Source organism: Musca autumnalis, unplaced genomic scaffold, assembly GCF_047663935.1.
Source record: "Musca autumnalis isolate F117 unplaced genomic scaffold, ASM4766393v1 scaffold_3, whole genome shotgun sequence".
NCBI lineage: Eukaryota > Metazoa > Arthropoda > Insecta > Diptera > Muscidae > Musca > Musca autumnalis.
In genome coordinates, this window is record NW_027411866.1 from 228,490,212 (window position 1) to 228,509,058 (window position 18,847).

At 37.1% G+C, this 18,847-nt stretch overlaps 1 protein-coding gene across 1 annotated transcript in view; it reads right to left on the reverse strand.

Annotated features, from left to right (window-relative positions):
* Grip (Glutamate receptor interacting protein) overlaps positions 1–17,973 on the reverse strand; it is a 155,938-nt gene extending 137,965 nt beyond the window's left edge. The window contains exon 1 of the mRNA XM_073977135.1: positions 16,121–17,973. Within this exon, the coding sequence (XP_073833236.1) occupies positions 16,121–16,244 (124 nt within the window). The 5' untranslated portion in view covers positions 16,245–17,973. The remainder of the gene's footprint in view (positions 1–16,120) is intronic.
* Positions 17,974–18,847: the final 874 nt, after the last annotated feature.

The following is an 18,847-nucleotide window of genomic DNA, read 5'->3' on the forward strand; positions in this document are numbered from 1 at the left end:
AGAACAGTTGTATAAGAAATTTTAATTAAATTCTTAATTACGCGTACGAATGCCATAAATTCATTAAATGCAATTCTTCTCACATACAAAATAACTTCTGTCATACACAAAGTGCCTACGTGTTCACTCACATACACACACTACTACATGTACACATAAAGAATTTTCTTAAACTTTGTTTTCCACTCCTCTGCTGCCTCCTTTCTAACTTTATCAAACATTAAGAAAAACTGCAATATATCGAACTTGCACACACGCACACTCCCATTGAAAGTCAAGCCATCGAAAAACGTGCTGTGCTGTACACTAGAGCAGCACAAATATTTGATGATTACCAGTCAGTTAGACAGCCAGTCAGCCACACAATGAAACCACTCAAAGTCACACATTGCCATTAAGAAGAAAAAAAGTTGTCGTTTATAATAAAAGCATTCCTGGGTACACACACACTTACTCTCATAGAACCATGACAGCAACTCTTCGTCCCAGACAATAAGGAAGTTTGTGCGGAAAAAATGCACATTCTTCTCCTTTGTCGAATTAAACGGCAGTTTCTTATCAAGAAGATGAGATATTGATGTTGTTGTTGCAATATCTACTATATCAAACGAAGATACTATGACACTATGGAAGAAAACTATTACCTCCTATGGCAAAAGGAAAGGGATGTTTGTTTGGAAGATAGAAATTAATTGCAACAACATTTTCAGCTATGGCTATACCCTTTGCCGACGTTTCTTAGTTCAGACTCGGTCATTTTAAGTTCCATATACACCGGCCTAGCACACTGAATGTCTGTACAGTGTACACATACAAACATATGTACACTGAGGTGGTGTTGTTTGGTTCCAGGTCAATCTGGTATCGAAGACCCTTCCGCCGTGGGATTGTTATATAACTGCTGGCCGAATACCCGGAGTCGCCGACAGTGGCGACGGAATTAGCAGATGAGCGTGATGAGCTTCGTCGCGCCAACCCCATTGTCCCCAGAGTCAGGGAGCTGACACTGGAAGTTAACAGGTTGGTCGGTGAGCATAAGCAGAACAAGTGGTTAAATCATCTGAAGAGTTGCAAGATTGGAGCCGGAATAAGTAAATTGAGGGCAACGGTAAAATCATTCTCGAACCCTGGAAAGACCTCAATCACGTTTGACGACTTTACACTAGAGGTGGGCGGTTGTCGTGTTTCGTGGCCAACACGACACAACAAAGTTAAAGGCTTTAGTTATTAGTCGTCGACAATCGCCCACAATCGCCCACTTCTACTTTACACTGACTAGCTCGAAGTTATTTCAGTTTACAGTTTGTCGAGCACTATTTACAATAGATGTTGTTGCGAGAGAGATATCGGGAGAAAAGGAGAGAAGAGAAACGTCTTTTTCGCAGGAAAAAGAGGGACATGGAAAAGCGGGAGTGTGAAAAAATCGAGATGTACAGAAACCAGAATGAAGTCCGAAAATTCTACCAAAGAGTCAAGCATGAAACTGATGGCTTTGGTACAGGCACAGGTAATTGGGTAACTGATACAGATAGTGTGCATAGGATATGGTATACAATAGCAGCGAAGACGACGAAGATACCACAGACCCACTCCCAGAAAATCGGCTGAAGAATAATAAGGCGGCAGGAGCCGATGGCTTACCAGCCGAGCTGTTCAAAACCGGTGGCGACACGCTGATAGGGTGTATTCATCAGCTAGTTAGCACCATCTGGCAGGAAGAACGAGTAACCGACGTTTGGAACATGAGTATCCTGTGCCCCGTCCACAAGAAAGGAGATAAGACAGTATGCTCCAACTATAGGGACATAAGTCTACTCCCTATTGCCTACAAGATCGTGTCAGGGATATTGTGCGAATGACTAAAGCCTATTGTCAACGAGATAATTGGACCATACCAATGCGGCTTTAGACCTGGCAAGTCCACCATTGAACAGATATTTACCCTGAGGCAAATCCTGGAGAAGACACAAGAGATGCAGATCGACTCCTACCACCCTTTTGTCGATTATAAAACAGCCTTCGACAGCCCGCTGCGTTCAAAGGTATTCCAAACCATGTCTGAATTTGGTATCCCCGCAAAGTTCATCCGGCTTTGTCAAATGACTTTAACTGACACGAAATCCTCAGTTAAAATAGGAAAGAATCTCTCCGAAGATTTGTGTACCAAAAGAGGTTTCAGACAAGGAGACAGCCTTTCGTGTGATCTCTTCAACATCCTGCTGGAAAAGGTAATACGAGAGGCAAACTTCAAAAGAAGTGGCACAATCTACACCAATAGCCACATGTTACTTGCTTATGCTGATGATATAGACATCATGGGACGATCAGTAAAAGAAGTAACCGATACCTTTATGAAGGTCGAAGGAGAATCTGCTAAAGTGGGTCTGGCGGTAAATGGTGAGAACACCAAGTTGATAGTGTCGACGCGCAATGCGTCCAATGAGCTCGGACCAACTGTGGAAGTTGGTTCCTATAGTTTTGCGGTAGTAAAAGACTTCGTCTACTTCGGCACCTCCGTAAACACAACAAACGACATCAGTTGTGAAATAAAAAGAAGAATTGTATTGGCCAACAGATGCTACTTTGGTTTAATGAAGCAGTTTAAAAACAAGCCACATCTCGTCAAACAAAAATAACGCTCTACAAAACACTGATACTACCCGTGCTGATGTATGGCTCCGAAGCCCGGGTACTTGCGCAAGCAGACATGGCAGTGCTTGGTGTGTTTGAGAGAAAAATTCTTCGAAAAATTCGTATAAATACGAACCGCTTGGAGGTGCACGCAAAATTGGCAGGCCAAGGAATAGATGGCGCAAACAGAGTGCGAAGCAACAAATAGAGACAATTGGAGATCTTTTCTTAGTTCGGCCTATAGAACAAATGTTCTGTAATGGGCCAGCTAAGTAAGTAAGTAAGATGTTGCGAATATCATCAGGAACGCTAAGTCATCCAAATGGAATATCCATGGTAATGTTGGATTTGCCGGGAGTCGAGTATCTTACTAAAGTTCTCAACCTATCGCTATTCACCCACATTGTTCCCGAAGTCTAGAAATAGCTGTCCAGTTGTCGATCATCAGAATGGATTCCGTAAGCAGCACAGCCCGACAACAGCGCCATCTCCAGTGGAGATTCTCTACACATATTAGTCGAGGACTCAACCAGAGCAGGGCTTGCGACAAAACAGTGATGGTGGCGCTTTACTTATCAACAGCCTTTTTTACTGTCAGGTACTCCACGCTGTTTGAGGACATCGAGCGGACAATCCTCCGGCCATGTTTGAAACGTCGGATAATCTATTTTTTGTTCGGACGCCAGTCGTAAGTGGAATACAATAGCAACCAGTAAAAAAGTATCAGTCGGGTTTGCCGACAGAGGTATACCCTCAGCCTATGTGTATTGAAACAATCTTTCCAAAAAAAAGTGTGTATTTAGGGGGTTTTAAAAATTTTGGGCGTTTGAACCGACAAGCATGTTGATTAGGATTAAAGATCAAAAGGTTTGCTGAGGACACTACATATGGTGCCATAGAAGGTTTTTACACCCTTCGGGCTGTTTGCTCAAGAAGTATGGACTTGCCCCTGAAAAAACTTTTACCATCGTTATTGAGGCAGGGAATACAAGTTGCTTCAACAAAAATCAAAGTGATTCCATATCAGGTCTTAAAGTGAACTTATCCGAAATTTTGTGTGGGAGGTACCGGATGGAGTGGACAGATATAGTCCATATTTGAATGTGATCTATATCTGGTAGATATATTAGGATGTGTAAAGTATAGACCAATTCGGCCACTCCCTTCAAGAGTTACCGTACGAACAATTTTCAATTTTTCCGAACATTTTTGAACTTTTGTGAGTGAGGTACCTGAAGGAGTGCACCGATATGGCAGATATAGTCCATATTTGAATGTGATCTATATCTGGTAGATATATTAGAATGTATAAAGTATAGACCAATTCGGCCACTCCCTTCAAGAGTTACCGTACGAACAATTTTAAATTTTTCCGAACATTTTTGAACTTTTGTGAGTGAGGTACCTGAAGGAGTGGGCCGATATGGCCTATCTTCGAACTTAAACTATGTTTGGAAAAAAAATATTACTAAGGCCAAATTTTGGATCGAATCGGCAGATCCGTTCGAGAGTTATCTTGCGGTCCAACCACTTCACACGGTGTCATAGGGGTTTTTTGAACCTTTATCTTCTCGGGAAGTAGGGCTTTGCCCCTGATGAAACTTGTACCACCGGATGGGGGCCGTGAATACAAGATGGTACAACAAAAAACAAAACGATTCGAGAGCAGGACCTAAACTGAACTTTTCCGAAATTTTGTGTAGGAGGTACCCGAAGGCGTGGACCGATTTGGTCCATATTGGAACCTCATCTAAGTTTGGTAGAAATTTCACTATGTGCAAACTTTGGACCAAATCGGTTACTCCCTTCAAGAGTTATCGTGCGCACAATTTTTCCGAACATTTTTGAACTTTTGTGGGGGAAGTACCGGAAGGAGTGGACCGATATAACCCATCTTCGAACTTAAACTAAGTTTGGACAAAAGCCAAAAAGCCAAATTTTGGACCAAATCGGTTCATTCGTTCGAGAGTTATCGTGCGCACCAGCCAGACAGACAGACGGACGGACATTGCTAAATCGACTCCAAATTGTTTGAAACACTTTTCGTCCAAACATACTTGGGGTCTAAAACCATTATTTCCATGAGACACATTTTGCCCGTATGAAAGTGTATATACCCTCGTTAGCATAAATGCTGAGGGTATAAAAATTCCAAGCCCCGTAGAGTGAAACAGGGAGTTCTCCAATTTGGTGTGATATCTCCGGAACTGTTTAACCTCTCCTATATTTCGCCATCTCTTTTCCAGGACATTGATCTTATTCTGCATTGACCCGTAATTATTCTCACCGTCAGATTCACGTTGGATTTATTTATGGAAAGCAGAGATGTAGTTATTCCCTTGGAGAGGATTGACCAGATTGCTTGCATACGTTACATATAGGTTAATTGTACCAGCTCTGGCAAGCCTTATGCCGAAATCTTTGTTCTAGGTGCCTCAAGAAATGGAACAAGTGTGGGTTGATTGAGTAGTCGACTTCCTTATCGGTTGACTCCAGTCCAAAACCGCCGCAGACTTGATAGAGTGGGAACTGAGTGATTTCAGGTCCTAATTACTATCTACGTAAATAGTCACCGGTCCCTTGTCAGTTTTGTAGCTTTTTGATTGCCAAAATCTCGGCTTGGATAACACTATAGTTTTCGTTCAACTTGTATGAGAGACGTTAGTTAAGGATATCGCTATAGACGCCTGCTATTGTTCTCGTTTCCACTTTGGAGCCATCGGTATATAGGTTCCTCTGGATGTGGGAGTTGGGGGTCCAGGCATCCCTGAGAGGTATGTGCACATTAATTTGGTCGAAGGGCAGTTGTGGTGTGATTTTCTCCGATCGTCGTAGAACTCCAGCGTAACCATATTTTGAGCTGTACCCTGAGTTTATCTCTTTGAGCCGGAGTTCACTCTTGACAGTCAGTTCCTGCACTACAAGATTCCGTGAATGAAGGTCCAGTGAAGATACGATGTTTTCCTAAAAGCCACTATATTAGAGAACCATAAGTAAGAAAAGGGCGTGCAATCCCCATGAAGATCCAATGGGGGACCTCTGATTTTAGTTCCCAGCTCTTACCAATAGAATCCTTGTATGAATATAGAGCTATTAGACCGATGTACTTGACTTCTAGAGAGAGGTCAATGGTGATTTGTTCGATTTTTATCTTGATCGTAAACATAACCAGCTCTGTCTTTAATGGGTTCACCCCGAGATCAATGTTTTGTGATCATCACGATAGTTTGAATAGAGTGTCTTGCATGACTTCCGATAGAGTTTGTTAGAACTTCGCGCTAAGATCACGTCGTCCGCATAAGCTACTGTTTTTAGTCCATATCTAAATTAGGCAATTTTCTTTGCGGCAATTGCCAGTTTGATGGAGAGAGAGGTGAGGCATATGGTAACCCTTTGCCTCTCAACGCCCTCTCTCACCGACAAACTGGCAATTGCCACAAGGAAAATTGCCTAATGTAGATATGAACTAAAAACAGTAGCTTATGCGCCCGAATGATGCCTCCGATGCATTATGTAGCATTGCAGAAATGATACCATCTGAAGGTGCTTATTGTTTATGCTATTTTTGGACGACTTATGACCTCCTCGATGACTAAATCGGTGGCCTGAGTACTCTGGTGCTTTCGTGAAGTTGGGAACTCAAGAGTTTCTAGACCGAAGTTTGTGCATGTACGGTCTTCTCGTTTGATACTACCAATGGATATGGGATCCTTCGAAAGTACCCTGCGGGATCTGATTTACTCCTATCGACTCGCTAAGACAGATCCAAGATATGCGTTGTTCTTAAACTTAAGTTGTTGTTTTGCTAAATTGGTGCCAAAATTCCAAATGATGTCTTCGGTCACTAATTTAAGCTTCTAAATGTTCTATCATGTGGATCTATCAAGCTATCAAAATAACAGCAGTTTAAGAACATATCCCGGATCGTTTTGAAGCAGTTTCCTCTTAGATTTCCGACGGTACAATTTGTTTCGGGACAAGACCATACTTCTTGAGATAATGTCCTAAAAGCTCTAAAAACCCGGCCGGTACCAACTAAAATGACTGATAAGCACGACAACTCACGGATTGAATATTCGATTTGGTCGAAAATTGCACATCGTAAAATTTCTTTCAAACATACATAAAGTCCGAAGAGGGTCTAAATCGGACGACACCTTCGGATACCTCCCTCACAAAGGTTCAACAATTTCGCTGAAGTGCAGTTAAAGGGCTTTTCGAGACTTGTTTTTAAATTTTTACCCGAAGTACTCCTTGTTGTACTGTTCACAGCGATATATTCGTGGATTTGCTTCCTGATATAATGTCCGACTAAAATAACTGGCGGTCACGATAACTATCGAAAGGAGTGACCCAAGCTTTGTATAACGTAAAATTTCTCTCAAAAATTAATCATGTTCGAAGACGCAGTTTATCCGGTACTTCCCTCACAAATGTTAAAGATTTTTGTTTAAGAGCAGTTTAAGGGCTTTAGAGGATTATTTTCAAATTTTCATTGAAGTTCTTGTCAGTCGGAATACAACGATATCATGTTTTTGTTGTATTTTTTTAACAAATCCGTATTTCCTGACATAATGACCAATAAAAAGCCTACGGTGAGACCAAATAAAATGGCTGTTTGGCACGATAGTTATCGAAAGGAATGACTCTTATAATTAGATCCAATTCCAAGATAGACTGTGTCCTTTAAATACCTCCTGCCCAAAAGTTGAACACTTTTGCACTTTAATCCTATATAATGCAATTTCTTGCTTGGTGTTGGAATTTTAATAGCGGATAAATATATTTGTATTTCTAAGATTTCAGTCGCCAGTTTCCACCGAAGTCCTTACACAAAAATATCAATATCTCAGACGATATTTTTATTTAACAATATCCAACAAATTTGTTGTCAATTTATTTGGATTGATATGGGATGCTTTCGAACCTAGTTTTCGTTTGCAGTATTTAACAGTTTTTAATCTCGTATGACTGTTAATTTCCAGAAAAAAACATCCACAATCTTAATCTCACATTAACATCGTAAATTTCGACTTAAATCTTCTAATCTAATTGCCTGCCATTCATTTCTCAAATCGGTTGCATTTGTTAGGAAAGCAAAACAATGCATTTCTATTGAAACCCCATTCTCCGCGTTTAACAAGTTCCAAAGTGGTGTGCGGCTTTCATGGATGGCTATACAATTTCAATATTAATTTAAATTTATGGCTATTTATTTGCCTTAACTTAGCTCACCCTCTGGCCCTCTTTCAATAGAATGTTGCACTTACATTTGCTGGGCAGTATTTCATTTGTATGTGTAAGTCGGTTGGTTGATTGCTTCTTTATGGCATTGTTTATGATACTCATCGACTTGAATCTGAAAGCGTTTATGTGTGTGGAAGAGCGTGATACATATACCCTCGCTATTAGACAATTTCAAGTGAATCGTAACGCGTGGCCCACTAAAGGCCATATATTTATTTATTCACCAAGTAAAACTGCCGCTATTCATTTATTCTTAAAAGTTCAGCGTATTAACATTTCGATTAATGCAACATTTGTTTGGCTGTCGGGCTGTCTGTCAGTCGACTGGGTATTGCATTAGAAAGAAATTCGAATGACAAAGCTCATTTTGTGTGTGTCGTCTTAAATTGCTAGTTAAATTTATTTTTATTTGAGGAGATTTTAATTTTTTTTGTTTGCTTTAATAACTATAATTGATATGATTTTGAACTTCTTATGTGGAGAGGGAGGGACGAAGAAGTTTTTCTTTTTTTAGTCTGTGACATAAGGGGTATGCATGGAAATTATGTTATTATGGAGATTAAAATCTAATAAAAATTAGAAATTTATTCAAAACTTAATAAATTTGAAATTTAATCTTAATCGGAGGAAATGCATATCGGATTGTCATAAAACAATAAAGTTGAATATTGTATACTTCCGATGTACGGAAGACTGTATAATATATATTACATTACACTCACATACATACATACATATATTCATAAACTGAGGGTTTTCTGGTTGTGGTGGTGGTTTACTATGACAATCGATGAATATTGCAAAACAGTCCTCCAAGATTCCTTAATCTGCACTTTAGTGAACTTTTGTGAGGGAGGTACCGAATGAAGTTGTTTCCGCACGGACTAAAATTTCTAAATGCCTTTTGAACATTTTTATAAAGAAGTTTTTTGAACAAACATTTATTTGTATACATATATTTTATTTATGTTAAAATAAACGCTTAAAATATCGCAATTTGGCAAAATTAATGTATTGGACGTGCAGGGAGTGTCAAAAATATTCGGTTTTCCATTTTACCAACAATAAGACATCAGTATTTTATGGCAAATTAATATAATTTGGCGCCAAGGAAAAACGCTATCCTAATAAGGAGAAAACTGGCATTAACTCATTATAAAAACGAAAGAAATGAAAGGAAATTTAGCTTATGTCTGCATATTTAGTCCAATATAGTTCAAAATATGTGTAAAAGTCTCGATATAGGAAGTATAGATTTCGTGGAACGCATAAGCCAGCCAAAACCAAAGACTGGGTGGGAAGGTAGAGGATTATCCTGAAAAGTTAAGGCTAAACCGCCCTTAATTTTCTTGAAATTGGTCACCGAGTCCTAAATGACTTTCAGAAGATAGAAAATATACACTTACATTCCAAAAAATCATAAGGTTAAAATAAATACATGTGTCCCAGGAGCTCCCTTGTACTTTTTGCGTTGGAGTACACCGAAAGGCCGGAAACTTGGTGGTGATTAGACATTCAAAACTAACTCCATTTCACCAAGTTTCTGATGCACATCAAGTTTTGAAGGTAGGTTTTGGTTTTTGAGTTACAATTTTCTCTTTATTTTCCACAAATTTCGACAGGAGTAAAATCATGAGAATTTTCGTCTTCTTGGTTTTTTGAGGGCCTAACCCCATGTTTACCGTATATTCCAATCATATTAATATTCGATACATATGGCCATAAAATATTTCACTATTTTTTCCGGATATCATTCCTTGCCAGATTTTAGGAATTCTATACGATTTTTATACTCAGCCCTAAGGCTGACGAGGATATACACGACCAAAAATGTGCCTCATCGAAATAATGGTTCAAGACCCTAAGTATGTCTGGACGAAATCCGTTACAGACAATTTGGAGTCGATTTAACAATGTCCGTATGTCTATCTGGCTGGTGCGCACGATAACTATCGAACGGATCAACAGATTTGGTTTAAATTTTTGGTCTCATAATATTTTGTCCAGACATAGTTTAAGTTCGTAGATGGTCCGATACCTCCCCCATAAATTCCACGCCTATGAACAAATATTTTTTAAAAAATTCCACTCGTATGACCCTCTGAAGTTGTTTTGATTTATTTTTTTTTCAACATGTTCTCTTTATGGCTCTTGTTACGACAGTGCCAAGTCCGTTCTTCTTGAGAAATTAGCCCAAAAACTCAAAAAAAAAAACAAGTAAAAAAGTATCAGTCAGCATTGCCGACAGAGATATACCCTAGCCTACGTGAATTGAAACTTTCACCAATGGTATGATCGAATGTATTTAGGGTCTTTTCTGTATTTTGTGGCCTTTTTAGACATTTGAACTTGCCGACGAAAATATGGATTAGGATTAAAGTTCAAAAGTGTTGCAGAGGAGGCACTTGAAAGAATGGACCGAAATAGTCCATTATAGAATTGGATCTTATTTTGGGAGTCACATCTTTTCGATAGATATCGCGACCACTAGTCATTTCATTGGGTCATCGTATAACATTTGGACCAGTACGCCAGGAAGTATGTACATGTCCACGGAAAACATTATATCGCTGTAAACAGGACCACAAGGAACAGCATCGGATATTCGAATTAGAGGCAAATGTTGAACTTTTTTGGAGGAATTACCCTAAAGTACCTCCATTTTAGAAGTTAAAATAAATTTGAAAAAAATATTAGGAGATCCAAAGTTTGGACCAAATTTGTTCAATAGATATCGTGCATACCATTTAAGTGACATTTTTTAAATATTTGGGGGAAGACCGAAAGTTGTGGACCAGTTTTGGGTATCTTTGAACTGAAACTATGACAACTTATGACGAAGGCCAAATTTTGGACCAAATCGGTTGAACTGATCAAGTTATCGTGCTCTCCAACACTACACTTGGTGTCATAGGGGGTTTTTACAACTTCTCAGGAAATATGGACTTGCCCCTGATAAAACATGTACTGCGGTAATGGGGGCAGCAAATACAAGTTGTTACTACAAAAATCGAAGCGATTCGAGAGCAGCTCCTAAACTTCGTTTCCAAAATTGTGAATTTCGGAACATTTTGAACTTTTCTGAAGGAGGAGTATTAGACCGATATGACTCATCTTCGAACTTAAACAATATTTGGCCAAAATATTACTAAGGCCCATTTTGGACCAAATCGATTGATCCGTTCGATAGTTATATTGCTACACCCGGTGTCATAGGCATTTTTTTTCAACTTTCAGACTATTTTCTCAGGAAGTATGGACGTGCCCCTGATGAACCTTGTACCATCGTATGGGGAGCAGTGAATACAAGTTGTTACAACAAAAATCAAAGAGATCCGCAGCTCCTAAACTGAACTTTTCCGAAATTTTGTGTGGGAGGTACCCGAAGGAGTGGACCGATTGAGTCCATACTAGAACCTCATCTAAGTCTGGTAGAAATTTCACGAAGTGCAAAGTATGGACCAAAACGGTTACTCTTTTCAAGAGTTATCGTACGCACAAATTTTCCGAACATTTTCGAACTTTTGTGGGGGAGGTACCGGAAAGGGTGGACCGATATAACCCATCTTCGAACTTAAACTAAGTTTGGACAAAACATTACAAAAGCCAAATTTTGAACCAAATCGGTTCATCCGTTTGAGAGTCATCGTGCGCACCAGCCAGCCAGACAGACAGAAAGACAGACGGACATTGCTAAATCGCCTCCAAATTGTCTGAAACACATTTCGTCCAAACATACTTGTGGTCTAAAACCATTATTTCGATGAGGCACATTTTGCCCATATGAAAGTGTAAATACCCTCGCACATAGGTTTCAATCAGGAAATTTTTGGCCGAAACCCTGTTTTTGAAGTTTCGAAATTTTAATTTTTTTTGCAAAGAATAACAAAAAACACATCAAGTAGTTTTTGTAAATAACGTTAGTATTCGTTGATTGGCGCAGTACCAAAGTTGACACTTTTTTATGTAAAAACTAGCAAAATGCCCGCTACTTCGTATGCGGAAAGGACATAAAAAAATAAACAATATTTAATATGAAATTAGTGTTCACCATCTAAATATTTTGTTGTACAAATACCAATTTTAATTAATATTTATTTTTGTACTGTTCGTACCACTTTAGTTCCATTTAAAAATCATCAAGATCGAGCCACATTTTAGAGGCATTTTAATTAAAAGATTTCTGTCCCAATATGGTAAAATATTCTTGTAAAGAATACACCCAAAACTAATTTTGGTACCATGCCACATTTCAGACTTTGTACGCATTCCATGCAATACTAAAAAGGTACGAAATTTAGTACTTTTCATACACCTGAGTATAACCTTCAAAACATTACTTTCTTATATCAACCCAATATGCCAACCGCGACTCTAATTTCCAACTCTATCAATTCCCCCAAAAACCAATTATAGTACAAATTTCCGAAACCTCCTCCCGATATACCAAAATGCTGCTGCTAATCCCTTTACACAATAACAAATTGAACCAAAGTTTTTTTAGCTCTGTTCCTACACCTGATACATTTAGACCAATTTAGTAAATTTATGGTACGTATTTCTTAAACCACACAGCCCTGTCACTACGCCCAATAACAAATTGAGTACCATTTAGTATACTTATTAATACCAAATACTAACAGTAATCTTAATTGCAATTCTCAGAATTCCAGCAGTATCTGTTCACCCAAATCCAAATTGTGCCAATTTAGTGCCATTTAGTACAACAGCAATCTTAATTCCAAATTTCAGGATTCAAGCTCGAACCGTTCACCCAAATCCAAATTGTACCAAATTTAGTACTTTGAGTACCCATAGGTTCGAATTTTTAAATTCTAGACTGCGACAGTAATCGTAATGTCATATCTCAAGACTCTTACTCTATATGTTCACCCAAATACAAATTTTACTAAATGTAGAACTATTTAATACATTCAGCGTCCATAAGTACGAATTTCCAAAACAACCTCAATCCTACACTCTAACAGTAATCTTACTTCAAAATTTAAGGATTCCAGCTTACACTTTCATTCAATTGTACCAAATTTAATACCATTTAGTACTTTTCATAACCATAAGTAGGAATTTTCAAACCTTTCTCAATCCTACAGTCCAACAGTAATTTTCATTCCAAATTTCAGGATTTCATGTCGTACTTTCAGTACACATAAGTTCGAATTTTTAAAACTACCTAAATCCAACACTTCGACAGTAAGCGTAATTCCAGATCTCAAGATTCCTGTTCCATCTGTTCACCCAAATCTAATTTGTACCAAATTTAGTACTACTTAGTACTTTTCGTACCCATAAGTACGAATTTCCAAATCTACCTCAATCCTACACTCCAAAAGTAATCTTAAATCCAAATTTCAATCCAAATCTAATTTTAGTACTTTTGGTACCCATTAGTACGAATTTCCAAAACTTTAGGGTTCCAGCTCAATCCGTTCACTCTAATCCAAATTGTACCAAATTTAGTACCATTTAATACTTCCCGTACCCACTAGTACAAATTTCCAAAATTTCCTCAATCCAACAGCCCAACAATAATCGTAATTCCAAATTTCAGGATTCCAGCGCTATCCGTTCACGCAAATCCAAATTGTACCAAATTTAGTACTTTTCATACCTATAAGTACGAATTTCCAAAACCACTTCAATCGTACACTCCAACAGTAATCTACCCGTTCACTCAATCTAAATTGTACCAAATTTAGTACCATTTAGTACTTCCCATAACCATTAGTACAAATTTCGAAAACTTCCTCAATCCTACAGCACAACAGTAATCTCAAAATTGTACCAAATTTAGTACCATTTAGTACTTTTCGTACCCATAAGTACGAATTTCCAAAACCACATCAATCCTACACTCCAACAATAATTTGAATTCCAAATTTCAGGGTTCCAGCTCTACCCGTTCACTCATATCCAAATTGTACCAAATGTTGTACTATTTAGTACTTCCCGTACCCATTAGTACAAATTTCCAAAACTTCAATCCTGCAGCCCAACGGTAATCTTAATTCCAAATTTTAGGATTCCAGCGCTATCCATACACCCAAATCCGAATTGTACCAAATTTAGTACCATTTCGTACCCATAAGCAAGACATTTTTAAAACCACCCTCATATCACAATTTTATACTTCAACAGTAATTTTAATTCCAAATTTCAGGTTTCTAGCTCTATCCGTTCACCCAAATCCAAATTGTACTAAATTTAGTACCATTTAGTACTTTTCATACATACGAGTACGAATTTCCAAAACCCTTTCCTTTTAAAACACCACTGTCCAACCTTGATTTCCATACCAAATTCCAAGATTCTAGCTATAACCGTTCAAAATATACAACTGTTACTAAATTTTATAACTTTTAGTACTTTTAGTACACTTATAGGTCGAAATTCCAAAAACCCTTTTGTACATCTTTCTAACTCTCCACCAGTGACCCTCATTCCAAAATTCAGAATTCTAGCTCTTCCCGTTAGCCTAATGCAAAGGGTACCATATTTAGTACTTTTCGTACCCTTCCAGTTCGAATTTCCAAAAACCGAGCCTTATCTCACGCCTACATACCAACAGCAACGTACACTCAAAATTTCAAGGTTCTAGCTTTAGCCGTTTCGTCTGGGCGATGATCTGTCAGTCACTCACTCACTCACTCACTTATCACTAAGCTCTTTTATATATATAGATAAAACAGACTTTGTGCTGTAAAATATACAATTTTTGTTGTATTGCGTCGCTACATAAATATACAGAAGTGAGACCAAAGTTATTATGAATCGGGAAGCTGTTAATGAGTACTTTCATAACATTTACAAAAAGAACGATGAAATTTGTAAAATTAGCGTAATAAAATTATTGTTTTTATATATACTAAAAATTATTTTTTACAAATATTTTTTAAATATTCTTAAACTTTTAAAAAATGTCCAAGTTTGTCCACCTCCAAATTGATTTCGGAAGATACTGAAATGAACTAATAAATTGAGAAATAAATTCTTGCTCAAATTTGCCACAGTTAAAATAAAGTGGATTTTTCTATTTCAAGATGGGAGAATTTGTTGTAAATACCTGTAGTGATTGTACGTAGTATCCAATTGAAATAGAACGGTAATACCCGCATCTATCAACCGATTTTCCTTAAAATTCATATTTAAGGATTTCAGAGTGTAGAAAACAAGAATGTATAATTTTTTTGAAAATAGGTCAATTTTTTGTCATAACCCCCACATAAAAGTACCGTCCGATTTTAGGTTTTAGCGACACTTTATGACCGATTTGCCTGAAATTTGGTATTTTGACCTCTTGGAGGATATGAATCCTTCGTACCAAAAATTATTAACATAGGTCAATGTTTTGGTTTAGACCCCACACAACGGGACCACCCTGTTCAACAAATGTTGGCAGTTTTTGGTCATTTTGGTCTATAAAACGTAAGAATTGCTGTTTGTACACATTTATTATAAATAATAATTAATTTCAATACTAAATGGACGTTGACATAATTTTGGCCAGAAAATTTGGATTTGGGACCATTGTGCCTCGTTAGCATAAATGCTGAGGGTATAAAAATCTAAAGACGTTGTAAGTATCGTGTTCACTTATGTTTCTTAAGCCCAAAGCTAAGGGAATATCATTGTTGGCACAGCTGACTGATACTTTATTACTTGATCTTATGTCTCTTGATCGCTTTCCTGGACAATCTTCCAAGCTAATGCTTTCCCATTAGAGGCCGTCTAACCATCCTCTCTGAAATTTCGAGCCCTAAGTGGCTCCTAATTCTTTTCACAGACTGAAATTGGACCCAAGTTGGCAATAATTTGTACTGTACTTTTTATTATTATTTTCTTTAAATGCGTTGAAAACAACATTATGAGATCTACCAATGGTTCTACAGTTTTTCCCTGTGTTTTTTTTTTTTAATAATATAACACTTGGGTCTGTACAATGTTTCTTTCATATTTTCGGTATAACACCAATTAAATTCTTATTTTTTACAACACTAACAAAGTTGTGCATGACTTCGATATTGATCTATTAACTTCTTATAATAGGTCTGCTCTTATTCTTGATAACTTATTGTAAATGTTGCTGAAACACTTTTCTAGCAATTTTTCAGTTATAGGTATTTATTACAAATTATAAAGTACACGGACAGGCATAATATAATATTTATCTCACACTTCCCAAAATCCAAACCAGCTCCATTATAAAATAAATTTATAAACTTACCCGATAACATTGGAGCCAATTGCATTGCCCCATTTCCCACAGGGTCATGTTTGTCATCGCTCTTTAAAGGGCCACTGCGGCCGGAAACGCAGCTAATGGGTTTTTTGGTTTTCCACAGCTTCATTTTGAATTGATTTTTGGATTTTACTTTTCACTTCTTTTTTTGTTTTGCTATTGAAATGCCAAATTTTTTCTTAACACTTTCAGCAAAAAGAAAAATATTTCAAATTGTAGAGATTCCTCGATGATTTTTCTATAAACACAACAACATTTTTGCTTAGGCACTTTTTTCGAAAACAAAAAAAAACTATTTTTGTTTACTTTGTTTTTTGAAATTATTTATTTAATAAAATATGTATTTGGAAACTTATTTTTGTTTTTTGAATACAAAAATTGTTTACATTTCACAGAATTCGAAATTTTTCGGTTATGGTATGGGAAGAAAATGTATCATCACTTTTGTTTGGTTTTTTTTTCTTTGCTTTTGCTATTCTTTCCGAAGCGATCGTTGTTGTTAGTATTTTTATTAGCTCTTCTTTAAAACTGCATTTATTTTTAAATAATTTTCTTGGTGTTGTTTTTGTTTGGCTATCTTTGTCATGCTGTTTGTGGTGCAAGAATATTCTCTCTGTCAGACAACGATGCTATTTTTTATAGGTTATAACGAAGGGGGATAAATGTCTCCCCCCTTTTGTATGAAAATCACCAGACAATTCAAATGAACTCAACGGCTGCCGACACAAAACACACTTACGACGTCACTCATTTGTGGCATCAGCAGATAAAACAACAACAACACAACAACAAAGTTTGGCACACGTTTTTTCGTAATTTTGGCCGCCACCATTAAAAACCAACCCACAGAAAATCGAAATGAAACTTTTCTGTGAAATTTGTTGATTCGAAAAGTGAAAATGAATCAACCATAAAAACGTGAAAATGTTGAACTAAAAACGTACAAAATTGCGTAGACTTAGGTCAGCGGCAGGCAGGCAGACAGTATCCAATATGTATTGAGGATTCATTAGCGTTTGTTTCGTTGTTTTTCTTTTTTTGGTTTCTTCACAAAGTATGTCGCGATGTTCACTCAAACGTATTCTTTTGGTTGCTTTACAAAAACCACTACTAAAGAAACCGTTTTCACCGTTTTTAATTTTCAAACGACCCGAGCCATCATTTATTTCGATTTCAAGCATAAATTTATTTCTTCCGTTTGGCTTCTATTTTTTTGTAGTTTTGTTGTTTTAGGTTTTCCACATATAGAGTTTTCTTTGAACTGCACGTTACGCTCGATTAGTTCTTATAACGTCACATAATTTTCACAATTTTTTCTAGCTTATTCAATATATTTTAAGGCCCATTGCCTTGTTTCCAATTAGAATTCTTCTTCTTTTTTATCGTTTTGCCACAACACAACCGTACCGCAAGAATACCGTCGACGACCGTCTTTACACGGCCACACGATATTTTACTATGGCCACTGATCCCCAAAATGAGAGGAGCACACGCATCGCACTTGGTTTGGTTGTTGATCTACATTAAGTTTTCCACCAAAAACCAAAGACTTGTAAATCACTCACGCACTCTCACACATACTTAGCGCAACAATTTGCCTCAATTGCATATAAAGAAGAGGAGGACTTCTCCCCAATACTTTTCCACTTTTCCTTAACAAACATCCACATGCAAATTTGTTCTCAACAACTGTTGCTTCTTCATTTAGTTCTTGCTCTCACTTTCATTCCATTCTCATTTTCCGTTTTACATGAACGCTTATTTTCATTTCCGTTTTGTGTTTGTTTTCCCGTTATTCCAAAAATACGTTGTTGCTCATACGCGGATTGGGCTTGACTAACAGAGGCAGTATTTTCATCAGCATTGTATAGCATGGCTACTGTTGTAGCAGCCGCTGAAATGTTTAGGGGTTGGTGTGTGTGTGATGGGTATTCTTTGTTTACATAGCAAGGAAACATGTTGTTATATGGTCATGGTGGATGTCTGCGCTAAAAAATGTTGCCAGCAACATGTATAGTAGCTATGTATCGTTTAATAACAGGGGAAATTTAAAGCTGTTAAAAATGAATTTCAGGGAGTTTATACTGGGGTTTCTTTATTTAAATTCATCTATTAAACAAATCGTTAACAAATAAAAGCAAAAATGCATAAAACTCCAGGTATTATTGGATTAAAGGACAAGTTAAAAAGGCAAGTAGGCAAGAACGACTTTTACTTTTATTGTTAATAATTGGTTTAATATACGAATTTAGCTAATGAATCCACATGAAGAAATATAAAGACGGCTAACCTAAAGCTTTTCAGTAAACAGACTCTTGAACCAACATTAAATGAAAGGAGCTTACACCTGGGACGTTCTTGCGGATTCTGAAACTATAATGTCATGAATGAGAAAAATAAAAAAAAAACAAAATAAATCGCCGGAGCACTTTTTAAATAAATCGGGGTCAAAGTTCACATAATTTGGGGTTTTTTAGGTTTTCACGATTTTTCTGGGAATCAGCAAGCTTTATAAAAATGGAATTAAAGAAAATTTGGTGGCAGTGACAATTCTCTACCTAAAATTCTCCTGTATAATATTTTCGTAGGTTTTACCATTTTTACAGTGTTTTATTAAACTCGCTTTGTTATCCGTTTAGTTCAAATCTTACTTACTAACTTAGTTGGCCCATTACAGAACATTTGTTCCATAGACCGAACTAAGAAAAGATC